At 46.5% G+C, this 22,737-nt stretch overlaps 1 protein-coding gene across 1 annotated transcript in view; it reads right to left on the bottom strand.

Moving 5' to 3' along the window:
- Nucleotides 1-22,737, bottom strand: part of hecw1a (HECT, C2 and WW domain containing E3 ubiquitin protein ligase 1a) — a gene marked incomplete at both ends in the record, with an annotated part of 185,584 nt that overhangs the window by 100,010 nt on the left and 62,837 nt on the right. Inside the window, 3 exon segments of the mRNA XM_084325777.1 lie at nucleotides 1,939-2,045; nucleotides 3,217-3,300; nucleotides 14,476-14,572. Coding sequence (XP_084181903.1) covers nucleotides 1,939-2,045; nucleotides 3,217-3,300; nucleotides 14,476-14,572 — 288 coding nt within the window.

The following is a 22,737-nucleotide window of genomic DNA, read 5'->3' as shown; positions in this document are numbered from 1 at the left end:
ACAGAACTTGTAAGTCGCTTTGGATAAAAGCGTCAGCTAAATGACTAAATGTAAATGTACCCATTTTACAATTAATTTTAACTCTATTTATCAATCTATATTTACTATCTAATTATACCACTAACTCCCTGCAATTACAGTAACGTCTCATTTACCGGCTGCAAATTGAAAGGTTACTCACATTTCCATCCAACTAGTTACATGTTGAATGGCACCTCTAAATGCCTCTTCCTGAAAAGGCAAAGACTAACCTTATCTCTTAGTTAATTGGAGTATTGATTGTTTCAGATGAGACGCTGCAGGGAGGCTATTAAACCCTTGCTGGCTTTGGGTCGATGATACTGAAAAGACACAAGCTTGTTAACCCTATAAAAACAACACATCACTGGGTGCACGGATAATGAGGCAGACAACCATGGATTTTCTCTAAAAGGCCGTCCATGTGGACAAAGGCCCTTAAAGGAAGGCCCCCGAAAGAAGATACATCTAGTTTAGCAGTGAGTGAAGGTGCAAAGTGTTGCAACGCTGCACGGATAGTCTGGATTTCAGCATTTACTGCACCGAACACAACATAGTTAATCCTAGGGCAATGTTTTGGAAAAGTTTAAACTGTTTGGGAATGTTACGACCCTGGCTCAAAGGGACGCAACCTATTGGCAAACCGACACCAAAACCTGTGTTTAACCCAAAAACTACTCTAACCATGAAGTACTGGTACAAACTAAAGAACAAAGAGTGGGAGAACGTGACAAGTCTCTGTTTCCACACACTCCTCTAGCCACAGTCAGTGCATGTGTGTCTCAGGGACTGGTTTTAACCTGCCAGCAGGTATCCAATCAGCAGCAATTAGCTAATTAGCAGCCCTCACCTGCATGCCCAGTGACACAGGAGTGATCAAGCTCATGGTACATAACAGGGAACCAAAAGGGAGAGCCGTCACCAAATACCATTTTCACTTAAAGTGACTGAGTGAGTGAGTGTGGGTTGGAGTTTAGTATTTATTTTAGTTATACTTATTATAGCGTGCATTTCTCCAGACCTCTCTTGGCAGAGCCTGAGGCATGGCCAGCAGTGCCAACCCCTCCCCCTATCCCCACTCAACCCATGCGTCAGACCAAAACTAAATATGTGAAGCAAAGTGCAACACCAAGCGGGGCTCTTTTGCCTAGAGGTTGCTGTTTGACGGCATTACAGATTCTACCTTTAAGGTTCTGCCAAATATATGTTGTTTTGTGGTGTTGTAAGATAATAGGACACTGTATCAATGGCAGCGATGTAGTAGCCTAGTAGTTGAAGAGATGGGCATCCTGTTGAGGAGCAATAGTTTATCATACCCCACCTTCTTGTGTATTTCAAGTCAAGTCAAATGTTCCTTTATTAATACCCTTAGGGAAATACAGCATGGGGATGGGGGAGGGGAGGTACAGGCAGGAACAAATATAATAATATAAATGTAAATTATATACAATTAAATACATTTAATACAATTAAATTAAATACAAATATAAATGATAATATAATATATAACATATTATAATGTATAATGTAATTATATACCATTGTATATCATTTAAATGGTAGGGTAATACCGTAAGTGAGTATACTTTAATTGGCCAGTGAAGCAGGTGGATATACTTACCTGCACATACATATATTTACCTGCACATACCCTTGTCTACAATACTGGCCAATGAGCAGAAATGTCATTGGCTCAAGGGAAGTTGAATGTAATGAGATTACTTAACTCAGAGATGTCAAGAGTCGACAGGTGTAACTGACATAGCTATACGGTGGGAGTGCTCAAGGGATTGATTGATTGAATTTATTGATTGAATTTATTGGACAATCTAAAATCACATACAATACTGATACACAACATGTACAGCCATCACATATAATTTAAGGGAGATTCTGTGATTGACAGGCTGAAGGACCTACCGGGAGAGTTCTGCGGCGAGGAGGCGGGGGAGCAGCGGGGAGACAAACTGTAGCCGGAGAGGACGGAGGGAGAGGGAATGAACGACATGATCTCCTCCTCGAACAAACTGCAGGAACAGGAAGCAGAGAGGAAGTGTGTTTAGACCAGGAACAGGAAGCAGAGAGGAAGTGTGTTTAGACCAGGAACAGGAAGCAGAGAGGAAGTGTGTTTAGACCAGGAACAGGAAGCAGAGAGGAAGTGTGTTTAGACCAGGAACAGGAAGCAGAGAGGAAGTGTGTTTAGACCAGGAACAGGAAGCAGAGAGGAAGTGTGTTTAGACCAGGAACAGGAAGCAGAGAGGAAGTGTGTTTAGACCAGGAACAGGAAGTAGAGAGGAAGTGTGTTTAGACCAGGAACAGGAAGCAGAGAGGAACTGTGTTTAGACCAGGAACAGGAAGCAGAGAGGAAGTGCGTTTAGACCAGGAACAGGACGTAGAGAGGAAGTGTGTTTAAACCAGGGTAGTTTCTTCTTACCTTACCTTACAATTGAATCATTGAATCAGTGTATATTTGACTTAATACGAGTGGAATTGAACACCACCAGCTCAGTGTGTATTTATGTCCAACGTTTTAAATGTCGCCTCAACTCTTAGAGTCGAGTCGAATTATAGAGTCAAATATACATTGTGGTTTTTGTATGCTTTGTACAGTAGGCCTATAACATACAATGCAGTGTATCCTTTTTTGGATTTGGATTTGGATTGGATTCTTTGTGGATAAATATAGACTCCAGAAGGATAGATCTGAGGTAAAAGACAGGGCTCTTTACCTTAGCAGGATGACCATGTAGGTAAAGACAATAGTGCTCTTTACCTCAGCAGGATGACCAGGTCGGTAAAGACAAGGCTCTTTACCTTAGCAGGATGACCATGTAGGTAAAGACAATAGTGCTCTTTACCTCAGCAGGATGACCAGGTCGGTAAAGACAAGGCTCTTTACCTTAGCAGGATGACCAGGTAGGTAAAGACAATAGTGCTCTTTACCTCAGCAGGATGACCAGGTCGGTAAAGACAAGGCTCTTTACCTTAGCAGGATGACCAGGTAGGTAAAGACAATAGTGCTCTTTACCTTAGCAGGATGACCATGTAGGTAAAGACAATAGTGCTTTTTACCTTAGCAGGATGACCAGGTAGGTAGACAATAGTGCTCTTTACCTTATAAGGATGACCAGGTAGGTAGACAATAGTGCTCTTTACCTTAGAAGGATGACCAGGTAGGTAGACAATAGTGCTCTTTACCTTAGAAGGATGACCAGGTTGGCATCACATGACAGCTTCTCCACCCCCTGAGTCCCCTCTGTCCGGATATAATGAATCTTCTCCCTGATTGGTCAACGAGAGGAGAGAGCCAACTATTCAGCCAATAGTGACTTTGAATGCCTGCAAATAGTGCCTGTCCTCCCTCTGCTTTCCAGAAGGAGTGTCTCCGTGGTCGTCTATAGCCTGTATAGCCTACAATACAGTTACTATACAACAACATTGCATGATTTAAATCACTGTTTTTAAATGACTTTGTCACAGTTTCAACAAGCAGAAAGGGAACTTAACTTGCACAGTGGAATTATTGTCGCTAATCTTAACAGAGGCTATGGCGAAAATATCTAGCGAATAGGTCCTGTCCACACAGAGGGGGAAATCATTGACTTTGTATTGTGTGACAGTGCCTCCTTGTAATTTCGGTCAGCTAGAAAACAACCGAAAAACACCTCAAATATACTGTGTGGCGGGATGCACTGCCAACAGGATAAAGAACCCAGAACTAAGTTTTCATAAGCTTCCAAAACTGGAAAAACTGCCTATAAGAAGGAGAAACGTGGATATAGGCAATAATATGTGAGGCATCAACAGCAAGATTCTACTTTTCCTCCCTCCTGTGGTGTCTAATTAGGAGATATTGACAGAGAGATTGATATTGTTTGTCAATATGCCTTGCTCTCTTCTAGACACAGGGTAGTACAATAATCATTTGACATGCTGATATTCCATGTTTTTAAACTAGTTACAGGCATTTTGTTTTGACAAAGATTTTGAAACATCTACTGTAGATTGGTCATTTTCTAATGCAGGCTAGTAAATCCCCTGTATCTATAGATCTCACACTGAGCTTTTAGCCTATAGCCAAAGGAAATGCTAGAAATGGGCATATGGGCTGGGAGGACCAATGGAAAATCTCGATAGTTTCTCCATACTCCAGCTGTCCAGCTGTCACCTGTGCGGTGATTGATTGATTGACCATTTTATTAACAGATTGCAGAATGGGTACAATACAGTACGGTTCAATACACACAATTGTTAAGGGGATGCAGACCAGAGAAAGACTTTCGTCTTGTTTACATTTTCAATATTCATAATGAATTGTAAGTAAGGGTGCAATTAGCACCGTGCAATCCATTCTTTGTGGATCCCGCCCAAGGTCTTTGCACTGGGTGTTTTTCTATGTAAAATATTGTATGCTCACACAATGTATGATGGTGACTTTACACTGCACCAGAGATAAAGTGTACATTCCCCCCGAATCATGAAATGTATAACTTGATACTGACTCAAATAATTAGCTCAGAATTGGCAACACTATGTCCAGGTGAACCTTTGTCTATGTAGGCTTTTAGAGGGTTAATAGTGGAATATTATAGACTATGTACTGTATTGGGAATCACTATAGTGGTTATGTGGCTTTACTATACAAATGCTGTGTGTCTATAGTGATACACTATAGTATTTCTGTAGTAATTGGTCTGTGCAAGAAAATACAACATCACAACAACATGGAGTACAAGAGCAGCTCTGTCAACTGCAACTTGTTCTAAATGCAAAAAAAACGAAACTAGTGTTTTTGACAAATTCTAGAACAGTAAGATCAACATTGTCCGATATAATTGTTGTTGATGGTCAACAAATTGAGTTGGTATCTACTTTTAAATACCTAGGATTTTAAATTGATGACCACTTGTCTTTTAAAGCATATATCCATTATGTTACAAAAGAAGCTGAAGCTTTTACTGGGATTCTATTTTAGAAATAAGTAAAAATGAAAAAACACAACACAGGAATACAGTGGGTTTTACCATACCTCATTTCCATATGGAAGGTTACTGTATAATGTTGTCACCTTTGCGTGCCATAAAACCCCCCTAGTGTTGAGAAACGCCAGCTGAGACGTTTATTTCACTTCACACTGGTGAGACTGCAGAATCTTACGGGACTCTGGAAAGCTCTTAAGATAATAATCAGCTTTCAACACCTCATAAACACGCCCTGCCCCGACAAGTACAGTACTAACAAGGAGTAATGAGCGTGTGTGTGTGTGGGTGTGTGTGTGTGTGTGTGTGTGTGTGTGTGTGTGTGTGTGTGTGTGTGTGTGTGTGTGTGTGTGTGTGGGTGTGTGGGTGTGTGCGTGCGTGTGTGTGCGTGTGTGTGTGTGCGTGTGTGTGTGTGTGTGTGTGTGTGTGTGTGTGTGTGTGTGTGTGTGTGTGTGTGTGTGTGTGAGTGAGTGAGTGTCTCTGTAATTAGGGGGATGCTGGCTGTCCAACCAGTCAAGCTGCTAAATACGCGACTTTTACTCCTTTCTCACGCGTAAGGGTGTGAGGTTTTGTCCGCTGCTCACCAACTTTCTCTGTCTTCTTTAAGCCTACTGTTAGGAATTCCCTACTCACTCTCTCTAGCCCCCACCCTCTCGTTCTTTACTCTCGTTTACTCTCAGTGGCCACACCTGGACTATTATCAATTACCTCTCGCACCTGTGGTGGCAGGCTAATTAGTTCCCCTGTGGGCTTTAAATACCAGGGCTCTTCCCCTCGTTTCGGCGTGGGGTCGTGTTGTAAACATGCCGTATCATATTCTCAAACATCTAGACTCTTTCGGGAGGTCCTCTGTTCTGCCTATGCTGTATTGATTCTCCGGCGTAGAGATGTATGCTCCAGCCTTCGCCTGCTGTCGCCGTTGCCTGAGAGTGGGACTGGTCTGCGCTCCCTAGACTTCCACGGGAGGCATCCCAGTCATCCACTTCAGACCCCCCGCGCAGCTGTCGTCCTGACGCACATCCAGACCAGCGCCCGGCGTGAGACGAGGTGCAAGCTTTGGCCACCCGTCGCCGTTTGCCTGGAGGGAGACATTGTACTGCGCTCTCTAATCCTCTACGGGAGGTATTCCAGTGTTCCACTCCAGACCAGCGCGCCAGATGCGCTCAAGCCTTCGCCACCTGTCGCCGTTTGCCTGGAGGGAGACACTGTACTGCGCTCTCTAATCCTCTACGGGAGGTATTCCAGTGTTCCACTTCAGACCTTCGAGCTTGGCACGCTCTCCCGACCAGCGCGCAGACGCGCATCTCCTAGACCTTCGAGCTTGGCACGCTCTCCCGACCAGCGCGCAGACGCGCATCTCCTAGACCTTCGAGCTTGGCACGCTCTCCCGACCAGCGCGCAGACGCGCATCTCCTAGACCTTCGGGCTTGGCACGCTCTCCAGTCACCAGCGCGCAACGCGCATCTGCAAGGGCTTGGCACGCTCTCCAGTCACCAGCGCGCAACGCGCATCTTCAAGGGCTTGGCACGCTCTCCAGTCTCCAACGCGCATTTTCCAAAGATCCTCGTGCTTGGCACACTCCTCCTCGCAGACGCACCCCGATGCGTCTCTCGGTTCCGACGCGCACACCAAGGTGTGGCGCGCCACTCTGTTCCTCGGCTCCGACAGCGGCTACCCGGTGGACGACACCCTCGCCACCGCCGCTGTTCCAGCACTCTGTTCCTCGGCTCCGACAGCGGCTACCCGGTGGACGACACCCTCGCCACCGCCGCTGTTCCAGCACTCTGTTCCTCGGCTCCGACAGCGGCTACCCGGTGGACGACACCCTCGCCACCGCCACTGTTCCAGCACTCTGTTCCTCGGCTCCGACAGCGGCTACCCGGTGGACGACACCCTCGCCACCGCCACTGTTCCAGCACTCTGTTCCTCGGCTCCGACAGCAGCTACCCGGTGGACGACACCCTCGCCACCGCCACTGTTCCAGCACTCTGTTCCTCGGCTCCGACAGTCGGCTACCCGGTGGACGACACCCTCGCCACCGCCACTGTTCCAGCACTCTGTTCCTCGGCTCGGACAGCCAGCCACCCGGTGGCGATGCCCTCGCCCCGCTGCTGTCCCTGTACCATTACGCATACGCCTGGGTGAGTTTTGATTGTGATGTCACTCACCCAGCGTAATGCCTCTTGCCCCCGTTCCCGCTGCTGTTTCCTGTACCATTACGCATACGCCTGGGTGAGTTTTGATTGTGATGTCACTCACCCAGCGTAATGCCTCTTGCCCCCGTTCCCGCTGCTGTTTCCTGTACCATTACGCATACGCCTGGGTGAGTTTTGATTGTGATGTCACTCACCCAGCGTAATGCCTCTTGCCCCCGTTCCCGCTGCTGTTCCTGTACCATTACGCATACGCCTGGGTGAGTTTTGATTGTGATGTCACTCACCCAGCGTATTGCCTCCGTTAGTTCTCACTTAGTTAGTAGTTTGGACATTTCATCTCCCACTCTGTTTTTGTTCTCACTTAGATAGTATTTTTGGACATTACATCTCCCCCTGTGTGTTTGTCACACGAAGATATTATTACTTTGTTTTCTTTGTTTATTTGGACTGTTCTGCATCTGCTCTGTTTGTTCCCTTTTGAATATTAACCCTCTCCTCTGTTCTGCAGAGCGGCCCAGATGTTTTCCCACCAGTCCCCAGTTCCTCCCTGTCCCCAGCCCGCCTCCGCGGGTCTCTGTCCCCAGTTCCTCCCTGTTCCCCAGCCCGCCTCCGCGGGCCTCAGTCCCCTCTGTCCCTAGTTCTCCCCTTTCTAGTTCCACCTAGTTCCTGGTCCCAAGTTCTCCCCTTCTAGTTCCACCTAGTTCCTTGTCCCTAGTTCTCCTAGTCCCCAGTTCTCCTGTTCCCTAGCTCTCCTTGTCCCGACTTCTCCTAGTCTCTAGTTCCTCTGTTCCCTTACCTTCCCCTAGCGTTCCTTAATGTTTCCCCTAGCGTTCATTAACCTTCCCTTAGTGTTCCCTTTCCTGCCCGCCTCTTAAAGGCACCTAGTTTTTCCCCTCTTGTTATATTCCTGTATTTGTGTTCTCCCTTAAAGGGACAGTGCCCTTTTTCCCTGTCTCTCAATAAATATCTGTTTCTTGGCAAACCATCATACCTGTCTTGTGTTGTGCGATTGGGGTCGGTTACAAACCATAACAGTACGACCCCACCAAATCGACGACCCCAGCCAGCACAGACGGTGTATGTTGAGTTTGCCTTTTTTTTTTCTCTTGTTCCCTCTAGTTCCCCTCTAGCTCCCCTGTTAGCCCTGTTGGCTTCCCTGTTAGCCCTGTTTGACCCCCCTGCAGCTTGTTAGGCCTCTACTACCAGCATGGCCCCTGTAGCTAGCCTTGCCCTGGCAGCTAACCCAGTCCCTCAGCAGAGCCCCAGTCTGCTAGCTTAGCCCCGGCTGCTAGCACAGCCTCTATGTTTTATGCAGCCCTTGCTGCTGGCATGGGCCCTGTAGCTAGCCATGCCAGGCAGCTAACCCAATTCCCTCTGCATGGCCCCGGTCTGCTAGCTTGGCCCCGGCTGTTAGCACAGCCTCTATGTTATTGCAGCCTTGCAGCTGGCATAGGCCCTGTAGCTAGCCAGGCCCAAGCAGCTAACCCGGTCCCTCTGCATGGCCTCCACTTTTTTGTGTAGTTTCCCCACTGCTAGGACTGCCCTTTCAGCTAGCAAGGTCAGTTTCCCCACTGCTAGGACTGCCCTTTCAGCTAGCAAGGTCAGTTTATCTCCCACTGCTAGGACTGCCCTTTCAGCTAGCAAGGTCAGTTTTATCCCCACTGCTAGGACTGCCCTTTCAGCTAGCAAGGTCAGTTTATCTCACACAGCTAGGACTGTCCTTCCAGCTAGCTTGTTCTCTCTTGCTGGTCCAGTCCTGTCTGCCAGCCTAGCTCCGGCAGCTAGCGCAGCCTCTATGTTAATGTAGCAGTACAGCTGGCATAGGCCCTGTAGCTATCAGTGCCTTGGCAGCTACCCTTTCCCCCTGCTAGCCTAGCTCGGCAGCTAGCGCAGCCTCTATGTTGATGTAGCAGTACAGCTAGCATAGGCCCTGTAGCTATCAGTGCCCTGGCAGCTACCCTTTCCCTCTGCTAGCCTAGCTCGGCAGCTTGCACAGCCTCTATGTTGATGTAGCAGTACAGCTAGCATAGGCCCTGTAGCTATCAGTGCCCTGGCAGCTAACTTTCCCTCTGCTAGCCCTTTCCCGGTGCTACCATGGTTACCCCTTAGCTACCCTGCTTGCCCCTCAGTTCTCTAAACCAGTTCTCTAGACCGGTTCTCTAGGCCAGTTCTCTTGGCCAGTTCTCTAGGCCAGTTCGCTAGACCAGTTCCTCTAGACTAGTTCTCTGGACCCAGTTCCTCCTGACCCGGTTCCTCTAGGCCCGGTTTCCTCTAGGCCAGTTCCTCCAGTTACCCCTCGGCGACCCTGTTTCTTTTGCTAGCCCCACTCTTGTGGTGGCTTCCCCTGCTGGCTTGGCCAGTACCTTTTGTTTTTGTCTTGTTTTGCCCCCTGCCACTCTGTCTGTATTTGTTTTGGGTCGCCAGGTGGCTCCCGTTGAGGGGGGGGTACTGTGAGGTTTTGTCCGCTGCTCACCAACTTTCTCTGTCTTCTTTAAGCCTACTGTTAGGAATTCCCTACTCACTCTCTCTAGCCCCCACCCTCTCGTTCTTTACTCTCGTTTACTCTCAGTGGCCACACCTGGACTATTATCAATTACCTCTCGCACCTGTGGTGGCAGGCTAATTAGTTCCCCTGTGGGCTTTAAATACCAGGGCTCTTCCCCTCGTTTCGGCGTGGGGTCGTGTTGTAAACATGCCGTATCATATTCTCAAACATCTAGACTCTTTCGGGAGGTCCTCTGTTCTGCCTATGCTGTATTGATTCTCCGGCGTAGAGATGTATGCTCCAGCCTTCGCCTGCTGTCGCCGTTGCCTGAGAGTGGGACTGGTCTGCGCTCCCTAGACTTCCACGGGAGGCATCCCAGTCATCCACTTCAGACCCCCCGCGCAGCTGTCGTCCTGACGCACATCCAGACCAGCGCCCGGCGTGAGACGAGGTGCAAGCTTTGGCCACCCGTCGCCGTTTGCCTGGAGGGAGACATTGTACTGCGCTCTCTAATCCTCTACGGGAGGTATTCCAGTGTTCCACTCCAGACCAGCGCGCCAGATGCGCTCAAGCCTTCGCCACCTGTCGCCGTTTGCCTGGAGGGAGACACTGTACTGCGCTCTCTAATCCTCTACGGGAGGTATTCCAGTGTTCCACTTCAGACCTTCGAGCTTGGCACGCTCTCCCGACCAGCGCGCAGACGCGCATCTCCTAGACCTTCGAGCTTGGCACGCTCTCCCGACCAGCGCGCAGACGCGCATCTCCTAGACCTTCGAGCTTGGCACGCTCTCCCGACCAGCGCGCAGACGCGCATCTCCTAGACCTTCGGGCTTGGCACGCTCTCCAGTCACCAGCGCGCAACGCGCATCTGCAAGGGCTTGGCACGCTCTCCAGTCACCAGCGCGCAACGCGCATCTTCAAGGGCTTGGCACGCTCTCCAGTCTCCAACGCGCATTTTCCAAAGATCCTCGTGCTTGGCACACTCCTCCTCGCAGACGCACCCCGATGCGTCTCTCGGTTCCGACGCGCACACCAAGGTGTGGCGCGCCACTCTGTTCCTCGGCTCCGACAGCGGCTACCCGGTGGACGACACCCTCGCCACCGCCGCTGTTCCAGCACTCTGTTCCTCGGCTCCGACAGCGGCTACCCGGTGGACGACACCCTCGCCACCGCCGCTGTTCCAGCACTCTGTTCCTCGGCTCCGACAGCGGCTACCCGGTGGACGACACCCTCGCCACCGCCACTGTTCCAGCACTCTGTTCCTCGGCTCCGACAGCGGCTACCCGGTGGACGACACCCTCGCCACCGCCACTGTTCCAGCACTCTGTTCCTCGGCTCCGACAGCGGCTACCCGGTGGACGACACTCTCGCCACCGCCACTGTTCCAGCACTCTGTTCCTCGGCTCCGACAGTCGGCTACCCGGTGGACGACACCCTCGCCACCGCCACTGTTCCAGCACTCTGTTCCTCGGCTCGGACAGCCAGCCACCCGGTGGCGATGCCCTCGCCCCGCTGCTGTCCCTGTACCATTACGCATACGCCTGGGTGAGTTTTGATTGTGATGTCACTCACCCAGCGTAATGCCTCTTGCCCCCGTTCCCGCTGCTGTTTCCTGTACCATTACGCATACGCCTGGGTGAGTTTTGATTGTGATGTCACTCACCCAGCGTAATGCCTCTTGCCCCCGTTCCCGCTGCTGTTTCCTGTACCATTACGCATACGCCTGGGTGAGTTTTGATTGTGATGTCACTCACCCAGCGTAATGCCTCTTGCCCCCGTTCCCGCTGCTGTTCCTGTACCATTACGCATACGCCTGGGTGAGTTTTGATTGTGATGTCACTCACCCAGCGTATTGCCTCCGTTAGTTCTCACTTAGTTAGTAGTTTGGACATTTCATCTCCCACTCTGTTTTTGTTCTCACTTAGATAGTATTTTTGGACATTACATCTCCCCCTGTGTGTTTGTCACACGAAGATATTATTACTTTGTTTTCTTTGTTTATTTGGACTGTTCTGCATCTGCTCTGTTTGTTCCCTTTTGAATATTAACCCTCTCCTCTGTTCTGCAGAGCGGCCCAGATGTTTTCCCACCAGTCCCCAGTTCCTCCCTGTCCCCAGCCCGCCTCCGCGGGTCTCTGTCCCCAGTTCCTCCCTGTTCCCCAGCCCGCCTCCGCGGGCCTCAGTCCCCTCTGTCCCTAGTTCTCCCCTTTCTAGTTCCACCTAGTTCCTGGTCCCAAGTTCTCCCCTTCTAGTTCCACCTAGTTCCTTGTCCCTAGTTCTCCTAGTCCCCAGTTCTCCTGTTCCCTAGCTCTCCTTGTCCCGACTTCTCCTAGTCTCTAGTTCCTCTGTTCCTTTACCTTCCCCTAGCGTTCCTTAATGTTTCCCCTAGCGTTCATTAACCTTCCCTTAGTGTTCCCTTTCCTGCCCGCCTCTTAAAGGCACCTAGTTTTTCCCCTCTTGTTATATTCCTGTATTTGTGTTCTCCCTTAAAGGGACAGTGCCCTTTTTCCCTGTCTCTCAATAAATATCTGTTTCTTGGCAAACCATCATACCTGTCTTGTGTTGTGCGATTGGGGTCGGTTACAAACCATAACAAAGGGAAACTGGATCCCAATCGAACTGACCTGTGAAGAACCAGTGATGATGAGGTATCAGTATGAACACCTCTTTATACACCAGCACTACATACACTGACTGAGCTCAATGCTCAGTGTTTAATGTGAAACAATATATTTGGTCCTTAATGATATTAATCACTATAATAGGCTTAAACCTTTTGGCCCACCTGCCAAAGGCTCCTGTAGGCCTACTTTTCATAATAATGTTATTGGGCTACTTGTAAGACTACTGTGGCTTCTGTGGTTGTAGTTTATTAAATTTAAAGGGCTTATTAAATAAATAGGAAATAGCTAAATGCCCATCCTGATATAAATAAGAAAGAACAGTCTCATTTAGCCTACAGGCAGTCTGTTGTCATAATTAATTAACTTCCTCTTGCAGGCTGGACGGTTGATTGCTGAGAGAGTCAGACAATTATTTACCCGGCAATATTTTCTACACACTATTTAGCCCATATCGTTCCTCGCATTAATTATTATTATTTATTTAAATGTTCTCTCTGTCTTGTCTCTAAGCTGTCTCCCTTTCTCTGTAGTATCCCCACCATGTTGTCATTGTGAAAGTCCATGTACTGTGTTTGTCCATGTACTGTGATGCAATGTCTGTAAAGTGCTCTGAGATACCTTATGTAAGGTGCTATATAAAATAAATGTATTATTATTATTATTATTATTATTATTATTATTATTATTATTATTATTATTATTATTATTATTATTATTATTATTATTATTATTATTATTATTATTATTATTTATATTCTGAATAGGGAATGTGTGAGGAGGGTAGAGCGATGCGAATCAACAGTAATTACATTTGTTATGATGAATACAAAATATGACACTTGCTCTGAAATACAGGAGATTAACAGGAGAAAGGGCTAAACGAAAGCTCAGCAGGAGAACGTATTGAAATTAGGTAGAAATCTGGAGGGTTTGCAGGTTAGCTAACTAGCTACTGTAGCTCCATGCCATTCTGACCTATGATCAATCGAAGTATTATATTACGAATCTCGGGAGGAAGCCCACACTATGCCCCTTCGTCTTCTCTCCTCTTACCCTGAGTCTGCCCTCTATTCCCACGGTTCCGCCTATCCAGCCCAACCGAACCAATCCATTAAAACCACAATTCCGCTCCACCTACGCGGTTCTAGTGGCGACTCGCCATTTGCCCAATTCTCCCACAATAATGCCCTTTAAAAATAATTTATTTCCCCTCCTCCGCATCTCAATCTCTTTAAGGGAATAAGAGGTACGTGTCACATGTCTTTGTTTACACAACGATCATTAATTGTCGCGTAGTATGTGCTTTTACCCTATTGCACAGGTTGTATAATGTATATCCATATTGTAACGTTTAGAAATTACAATGTTTAGAAATGACGACAAGCACAGGCAAGTAATATATTGTCATAATTGTCCTGAATATCCTTCATTATGTTTCCTCCATATCGTAACGTTTATAAATTACTATAAGCACCTGTAAGTATATTGTCACTGTGCAATGATTATAAGTTATTCTGAATATATTGTTTAAACATGTATTGTGTGTCTGTGCCGTCATTGGTGTGGGTTGATCTCGTGAAAAAACCCCTCTTTGCTATGATTGAGACAGATCACGTTAGAGTGTACGGTGTTCCGCAGGGACAACCTTTGAGAACACAAATCGTTTTCTGACAACTCAGAAGGAGTGGCAAAGATGTGGTTCTGTTGTCATTCTCCTCAGGCAGGCCCAGTTGTATTTAGACTAGCATCACATTAGATAGATAGATAGATAGATAGATAGATAGATAGATAGATAGATAGATAGATAGATAGATAGATAGATAGATAGATAGATAGATAGATAGATAGATAGATAGATAGATAGATAGATAGATAGATAGATAGATAGAGAGAGAGATAGATAGATAGATAGATAGATAGATAGATAGATAGATAGATAGATAGATAGATAGATAGATAGATAGATAGATAGATAGATAGATAGATCAATTCAATCAATCAATCAATCAATCAATCAATCAATCAATCAATCAATCAATCAATAGATAGATAGAACTCAAACTGCTCCAACCAAGCTGCTGAGTGGCCAACAGGTACTGTAGAAACCAGTGGTTGTACTGGGCAGCTCCCAGGTGTGAATGTGTGTATTTATCTGGGAATGTAAGATCAAAGTGTATTATTATTATTATTAAAGGTTATTATTCATAGGATTACCTTAATGCATGGTTTCTGGCCAGGCCGGGCTGTCGCTCTTGTAACATGTCAAAGATATTTGGCTGACGGAGGAACCCCACTATCTTGTCATTGTAAGCTGCAGAGAGAGAGAGAGAGAGAGAGAGAGAGAGAGAGAGAGAGAGAGAGAGAGAGAGAGAGAGAGAGAGAGAGAGAGAGAGAGAGAGAGAGAGAGAGAGAGAGAGAGAGAGGCAGAGAGACTGTATTATTAATACATTCACATGTCTAATGTGATTGGTAAAGTCCTTCCTCAGTCCAGTCCATGCTGTTCCTCTCAGCTTACTGAAATCTAATTAGCATGCAATGTGGAGTAGACTTCAGTTGTCTTCGGGCAGCTTGTACGGACAGGAGCTTGACCCCATCGACTTTGCATTCGTTTGTGTCTCTTGTACGCAGAACCGGGTGGATTGTGCCTAGAAAGGACTCTACCGATCAACGTCGTCCTCACTGGTACGTAGGAAATAGGGCCAGGCCAGGGTTCCAAAAATCACAACTGTCCCTTTAAATGTTTGGGTCCTGGGGCTGACTCTGGAACTGACTTGAGAATAGAAGAATTTATGGCGGCTGGGTGGCGCAGACGCCGGGTTCGACTCCGGCTGTCGGCGTAGCCTCCGCTTGGACCAGCCGTCATACTAACTCAATTGGCAGAGTTAGCGGGTGGAAGTCGATGGGTGGTAATCTGGACGTTGTGGACAGCGACTCCTACAGGTCGGTTGGGGGACGCCTGCACAGCAGAGACAGGAAATGGCGGGGGTAGTGTGAGCCTCCCACATGTTACACCTCGCCAATGAGAGTCCGCGCTGGCAGGTGAAAAGATGTGACAGGCTGCCTCCTTGTGTATCGGAGGGGACACGTGATGCAAGGCTTCTATCCTCCCTACAACCGGCCAGTGGGGGGCATATGCGAGCGACGTTCAAGACAGGGGAGGGGAGAATTGGCACACTGGAATTGGGATGGGAGAAAAATAGAAAAAGGGGAGAAAAGGTGGATAAAAAATTTGAGAATAGAAGAATTTCTAGCACTTACAAAACACATTATACTGCCTTTATCGCACAGACGGCAGTCAAACAAACAAACAAAAAACATGTTTGGGCACTCAGCCCGCCTTCCGTGTTCTAGCTGTCAGTTCTGCCCCGGGCTGGTCTTCGGTTTTAGTGTGGATCTGTAATTATGGTGATGCTGACGACGGTATTGTCTGGAAGGGGATGGGGAGGATGAAGGGGGGGGAGAGGAGCAGAGGATGGAATAGTAGGGTGATGGGGAAGATGACAGGGGGGGATGCAAGGATTCCTGTGGCACGCCAGCACTTCTTTGAGCGTCGTGTGTGTGTATGTGTGTATGTGTGTGTGTGTGTGTGTGTGTGTGTGTGTGTGTGTGTGTGTCTGGAGGTCTTAGGATCGGTTGTCAGGGTAATTATCATCTGGAATCTAAAAGATGTGCCTCTGAGGTTTCGCTGGTTTGTGTGTGTGTGTGTGTGTGTGTGTGTGTGTGTGTGTGTGTGTGTGTGTGTGTGTGTGTGTGTGTGTGTGTGTGTGTGTGTGTGTGTGTGTGTGTGTGTGTGTGTGTGTGTGTGTTACATCCCAATGTATATATTCCCCAGTGTGTGTCTCCATGTGTGTGTGTTCTCCATTTTGTTTCCTCCCTCCAGCCATTGTTCCCTTCCCCATTGGTCCCTGCCAGGCCAATCCTTCCATTATTGCAACACAGCAGTGATTGGTGGATGGCTTTCCAGACTCCAACACTCAATCCACACCACCCAATCATGGATCACCCCACACCTGTTAAAACATGGCTTCTCACTTCAGTCTCTCTCTCTCTCTCTCTGGCATGAGGCTAGGCTTGTTGTGTTTTTGGTAAACCTGTAACTTTGACAGTATTGCATTTCATTTATTGGCCTTTGGTGCTTAGTAGTAATTTCCTTGTGTGTGTGTGGCCACAGAGAGAGCATTGTTAGTTATAGTTTGTTTTTGTATATATTCTGCTTTTGTTTCTGTATAATTAATGTGTTTTTCTCTCTTTCTCAGGAAGCACAGATGGGGTGAGCTGCCATTTCCTTTGGACATTGTTTTCTCCTGTTTTGGTTAGGTAAGAGTAGTTTAGGTAATGTAATCTCTTTTACCATAGATTAGATTGTGTTTATTTGGAGTATAGTGGTGTTTGTTTGTTGTTTTGGCCTGGGCTCACCCCTGAGCTACATGTGCTTCCTTTGCATCTACCAATAAATATCATTGTTGTTTACAAACCTGGTCCATCTTTTCTGTCAACCAACTGTTATGTTACAGCCCTTTACCCTTAGACTCACAGGGGTCGTAACATAAATGGGGGCTCTGCCTGGATCTTGTAACCCGTGTTCAATTGTTGGTTGATGGATTTGGTGAACTGTGTTTGTTTACACTTGTATATTAATTAATTGATTTGTGTGTAAAAATGGCATTTGTGTAAAAAAAAAAAAAATGGCAGTTAGTACTTTTGATCTGGGGAAATTCTTGAGCAATCCTACTTGGGAAGCGCTAGATAGCTGCCGCAAGGCAGACTTAGTGGAGATTGCCACACACTTTAAACTCTCGGTTCAACAAAAGCATCTTAAGCAGGATATCAGGTGTCTTGTGGTAGATAAGCTGTTGGAGCAGGGGACGCTTGTTTTACCTGCGGTCTCTGATGAACATGCAAGTCCTCCTGGTGAACCTACGGAAGCACAGCCTTCTGAGGAGCAAGCCCATGGTGCTGAAAAGGCAGGTGTGAACGTCACATTGCCACATTTTCACTTGACCTCTCCTGTGTCAACTGGGTCTCGAGAAGGGGCCCAGGTCAAGGTTAGAATAGCACGTCTCCAGATGGAGGCTCAGGAGAAGGCACAAGCATGTGAGGCGGAGTATCGGCTTCGTAGAATGGAGCTTGAGGCAGAAAATGAAAGGGCTGTTAACATTCGTAGGTTGGAGCTTGAGCATGAAGTGGAAAAAGAGCTCAGACTGCGGAGGTTGGAGCTGGAAGTCCTAAGGAGTGAATCCAACTCTGCTACACCGACTCCTCCACAAGGCCCGGGTATGTCCTCCTCCACAGCTTATTCATCACACACTTTTGATATAAGTAAACACATTACTTTGGTGCCTCCGTTCCGAGAGACAGAAGTTGATACTTATTTTAATGTGTTTGAGCGTATTGCTGCTTCATTGCGCTGGCCAAGAGAGGTCTGGCCTTTGTTGCTTCAATGCAAATTGACTGGTAAAGCCCAAGAGGTTTGTTCAACACTTTCCCTAGAAGATAGTCTATTGCAGGGGTGGCCAACCCGTGGCTCGCGAGCCGCATGCGGCTCTTTGCCCGTCAATGTGCGGCTCTTCCATCCATACATTTTTTTTTTTTTACTTTTTTTTTTTTTAATTTTTTTTTTTTTTTTTTTTTTTTTTATGTCACTCATTCCATAAGGACGTAGAATAAACATTTACAATTTTTTTTAAATGGTCCATTTGCAAGTTCTTGGTATCTGAATCTAGGGACATATATGGATCAGTTTCAGAAATAGTGTGTCTGTTACTAGGCTTGAGTAAATTGTAATGAACCAAAGGAGAATATCAATTCTATTTAAATTTTTTTTTATCTTTGACTGTAAATAACACAATGCTAAAATTGACCAGACCTGAAAAATCTAAGCAAATGAATAAAGGGAAGATGATTAAACAGAAGGTTTTGTAGATACAGTACTGAATTCTGCCATCTTTTTTATAATGTAAATTTCTCCACCATTTTTCATCATATTGCAACACCGTTTTTTGCAAGACGTTCACAGAAAGGTAGAGAAACTAACTGCGTTCTGTTTTATGGCAATAACGTTCAGGTTTGTGGGAGATAATCCCAAAAAATAAGAGAAATTAAAAAGTAAATCCAGAAGTCAGATGATTGACAGGGGCTGGTGTGAGCTGGGTAGGGTAGTTTTTCGAAATTTGAAAGCCCTGAGTCTCTTCCTTCAAAAGACTACACTCACTTTTGGCTGTGCCACTTCCTCCTGTCAATATGCGCCGGTTTCCGACTCAATGCCCTGAGATTTCTATAATCTTATATTTCACTAATAACAGTTAAAATAATTGGTAAACAAACGTAATGCTGAAAATATACACTTTTACTGTATATCTCGGGCTTAAGAGGTTAACCCTGTGAAGCCCAAATTAAAAAAAAATTAGCAACTTCAGAGGCCAGAGGGTGGGACATATAAACACATTTACTATCAAATAGCATTGTGAGGCTGAACAACAGGACCAATTGACTATACATGTGCTTAAAGGGGAACTATCTTATAAATGGCTTTTTTCAGTGTTTACCATTGTTTCTTAGCTATGTGGACTTATATTAATAGGATATATGTCTCTAATTCTCATATTGGCGAATTCTTCCAATTCTCCTCTCACAATATTCACCCTCACTGAACTGAGTCATCTGAAAATGTGCATATCTGTGATGTCAGAGATTTCTCAGCTGCATAATAATGTGGCAGTTGATGTGGCAGTTGGCACCAGGCCACACAGTGGTTGGAGCCCAGCCTCAAAACAGCTTAAGATCTTGAGGTAGAAAAATGCGGTTTTTAGTACTTGATTAGAAATACAAAACAATGCATTTTTTTTGAAAAAAACCTAGGTGTTCCATAGACTCACAGGAATTGTGTAAAAGTGCCCAAATAGTGAAAGAAATTGTAAAATAGTTCCCCTTTAACATTTTTTAAATAAACATTATTTTTTTAAATGGCTAAAAGTGATTTTGTAATTTTGCAACCGTGGGTCTCACAGGGTACTTTTAACCCTGTGAGGCCCAAATAAAAAAGACATTAGCAACTTCAGAGGCCAGAGGGTGAGACATATAAACACATGAAGGGTGCCGTGACTGAAAAAAAAGGTTGAGAAACGCTGGTGTGGCTCTTTGTGGTACCACAGTAATTTTTGTGGCTCTTAGTCTCTGACTGGTTGGCCACCCCTGGTCTATTGTATGATACTGTGAAGGCTGCCATCCTTCGTGCATATGAGCTTGTGCCCGAAGCTTATAGGCAGAGGTTTCGCAGTCACAAGAGAGCTGTCAACCAGACCTTTGTAGAGTTTGCTAGAGAGAATGGAACTCTCTTTGATAAATGGTGTGCAGCAAGCAAGGCCTCAGATCTTAACTCTCTCAGAGAACTCATTCTATTAGAAGAGTTTAAGAATCGTTTGCCAGAGCGTATTGTAATTTACCTGAGTGAGCAGAAAGTGTCCACTCTGCAGCAGGCTGCTGTATTAGCTGATGAGTTCGCGCTAACCCATAAAACTGTGTTTGTAGTTTCTCCCCCATGATTTCTCTCAGAGACCTTCTGTCCCCAACCATCCAGAATTCACACACCCCCGACCAAAAATGTCACCTCCACGCTCAAAAGAGGAGCGGACATGTTACTACTGTCATAAATCTGGTCATGTTATTTCTGACTGTTTAACATTGAAACGTAAGCAGCAACCGTCCTCTCAGAACTTTAGACAACCCAAAGGGGTTGGTCTGATTAAAATGGCACCTGATTCCGATCAACAGATGCACAATGATCAGGATGTTCTCGATCCTTGTTTCAGGCCATTTACTTCCAAGGGTTTAGTTTCCTTGACAGGGGATCCAAAAGATCAGTGTACAGTTCAGATCTTACGAGATACTGGAGCCTCACAATCCTTTATCCTCTCTGATGTACTACCTCTGTCTGAGAAATCTTCCTGTGGTTCTAGTGTCCTAGTTCAAGGTATTGAGATGGGTTTCGTGCCAGCCCCGTTACACTGTATTCATGTACAATCTGATTTGGTCACTGGTTTCTTTAAAATAGGGGTGAGACCTTCCTTGCCAGTTAAAGGCATTTCCTTTATTATGGGAAATGATTTAGCTGGAGGACAGGTGAACGCTGTGCTGGAAGTGTTGGATCACCCAGACACAGATTCTCTGCCTGATGACTTGTCACAGAACTTCCCTGAAGTTTTTTCTGCAAGTGTTGTCACTCGGGCTCAATTGAAAAAGAGAGGTGATGAAATTAATTTGTCTGACTCTGTTTTTGCTTCAGCCTTTGTCAGGGAGGAGTTGCTGGCTCCAACTTCTGATACCGCTGACAAACCACCGACTCATAGTAAGGTACCCCCACAGACAACTGTAACTAGTTCCGACGCATTGAAGTTACCCGTTACTCGTGAAATGCTAATTACTGCCCAGAAGGCTGACCCTTCTCTTGCAAAATGTTTCTCTTCTCTTGAAACAGAACAGAGGAGAGAGTTGCATTCTTATTTTGTGGATGAAGGAGTTTTGATGCGTACATGGAGGTCCCATGGTACTAGACTGGCAGAGCATGCACAATCGGAGATAGGGCTACCAGATCAGGTACCAGACTGGAGCACTGTTTATCAGATTGTTGTCCCTGCAGTTTATCGTCAGCATGTACTGTTCTTGGCCCATGACCACCCTTGGTCTGGACACTTGGGAGTCACTAAAACATACAACAGAATACTTCAACATTTCTTTTGGCCCGGTTTGAAGTCCGATGTAGCACAATACTGTCGTACCTGTAGTACTTGTCAGATCACCGGAAAGCCAAACCAGGTAATTCCACCTGCTCCCCTCTGTCCTATACCAGCGGTCGGTGAACCATTTGAACATGTCATAGTTGACTGTGTTGGTCCGTTGCCAAGGACCAAAGCCGGCAATCAGTTTTTGTTGACAATAATGTGTACCGCCACCCGTTTCCCTGAGGCTATCCCTCTTCGCAGAATTACAGCGCCTGTAATAATTAAGGCTTTGACGAAGTTCTTCTCCATGTTTGGACTGCCTAAGGTAGTACAAACGGACCAAGGCACCAACTTCCTGTCTAGGTTATTTGAGCAAGTGTTACAGTCCCTGGGTATCCGACATATAGTGTCCAGTGCCTACCACCCTGAAACTCAGGGGGCTCTAGAACGTTGGCATCAGACCTTAAAGTCCATGCTGCGTAAATATTGCTTAGACACAGAGAAAGATTGGGATGAGGGTGTCCCCCTTGTTCTATTTGCTGCGCGAGAGACCATACAGGAGTCTCTTGGTTTCAGTCCTGCTGAGCTCGTTTTTGGGCACACTGTTAGAGGGCCTCTGAAAGTTCTTAAAGAACGGTTCATGTCAAAGGGTGCCAGCACACCCACTAATGTTCTAGATTTTGTTAGCCAGTTTCGAGAGCGACTGCATCAGGCGTGCTCTCTCGCAAAAGAAGCGCTCTCTTCTTCCCAGAGAACTATGAAACGGCACTATGACGAGAAAGCTGTTTCTCGATCTTTCCAGCCAGGTGATAAGGTTCTAGTCCTGTTACCTATCCTTGGTTCTGCTCTTTCCGCTCGTTTTTCCGGACCGTATGCAATAGACAAGAAGATAAGTGATACAGACTATGTGGTTCGCACCCCTGATCGTAAACATCACTCTCGTGTTTGCCACATCAATATGCTTAAACCATATTTTTCCAGAGATGGTGTGCAGGTGAAGACCTCAGACCAGACAGCCGGACTGGCCGTCTCTGCTGTTGCCTCAACTCCAATAGTTCCGGACTCTCCTGACGTTAGTGGTGAGGATGTAGATGGCTTGGAGTTGCGCAATGCAGCCCATCAGGGTGCTAGATTGTCCAACACTGAGATGTTATTGAACCTGCCCACTCACTTAGCACACTTACCTGAGGAGCAGCGAGAGGACATCACAAATTTGATTCAGGCCTACATGGCTCTGTTTGGTGATGTTCCCTCCTGTACTTCTGTATTGGCCCATGATATTAAAGTTAACAATGCTGTGCCTATCAAGCAACATGCATACCGTGTTAACATCACCAAGAGGGCCATGATGCAACAGGAGGTTGACTATTTGTTAAAACATGGTTTAGCCAAGCCAAGTTGCAGTCCCTGGAGTTCACCTTGCTTGTTAGCTCCCAAATCGGATGGAACTCCTAGATTTTGTACTGATTTCCGAAAGGTAAATGCTGTCACCGTGCCTGATTCCTTCCCACTGCCCCGCATGGAAGATTGTATTGACAACCTTGGATCTGCCACCTATGTTAGCAAACTAGATTTGTTAAAGGGTTACTGGCAGGTCCCTTTGACCCCCCGTGCCTCGGAAATCTCGGCGTTTGTTACTCCTGACAATTTTTTGCAATATACTGTAATGCCTTTTGGAATGCCCCGGCCACTTTCCAGCGACTGGTGACCCTAGTCCTGGCTGGTGTTCCAAATTGTAATGCCTATCTCGATGACCTGG

This window comes from Notolepis coatsorum, assembly GCF_963971535.1.
Source record: "Notolepis coatsorum genome assembly, chromosome: 12".
In the NCBI taxonomy this organism is placed as follows: domain Eukaryota; kingdom Metazoa; phylum Chordata; class Actinopteri; order Aulopiformes; family Paralepididae; genus Notolepis; species Notolepis coatsorum.
This window is presented reverse-complemented; position numbering and strand designations above follow the sequence as displayed.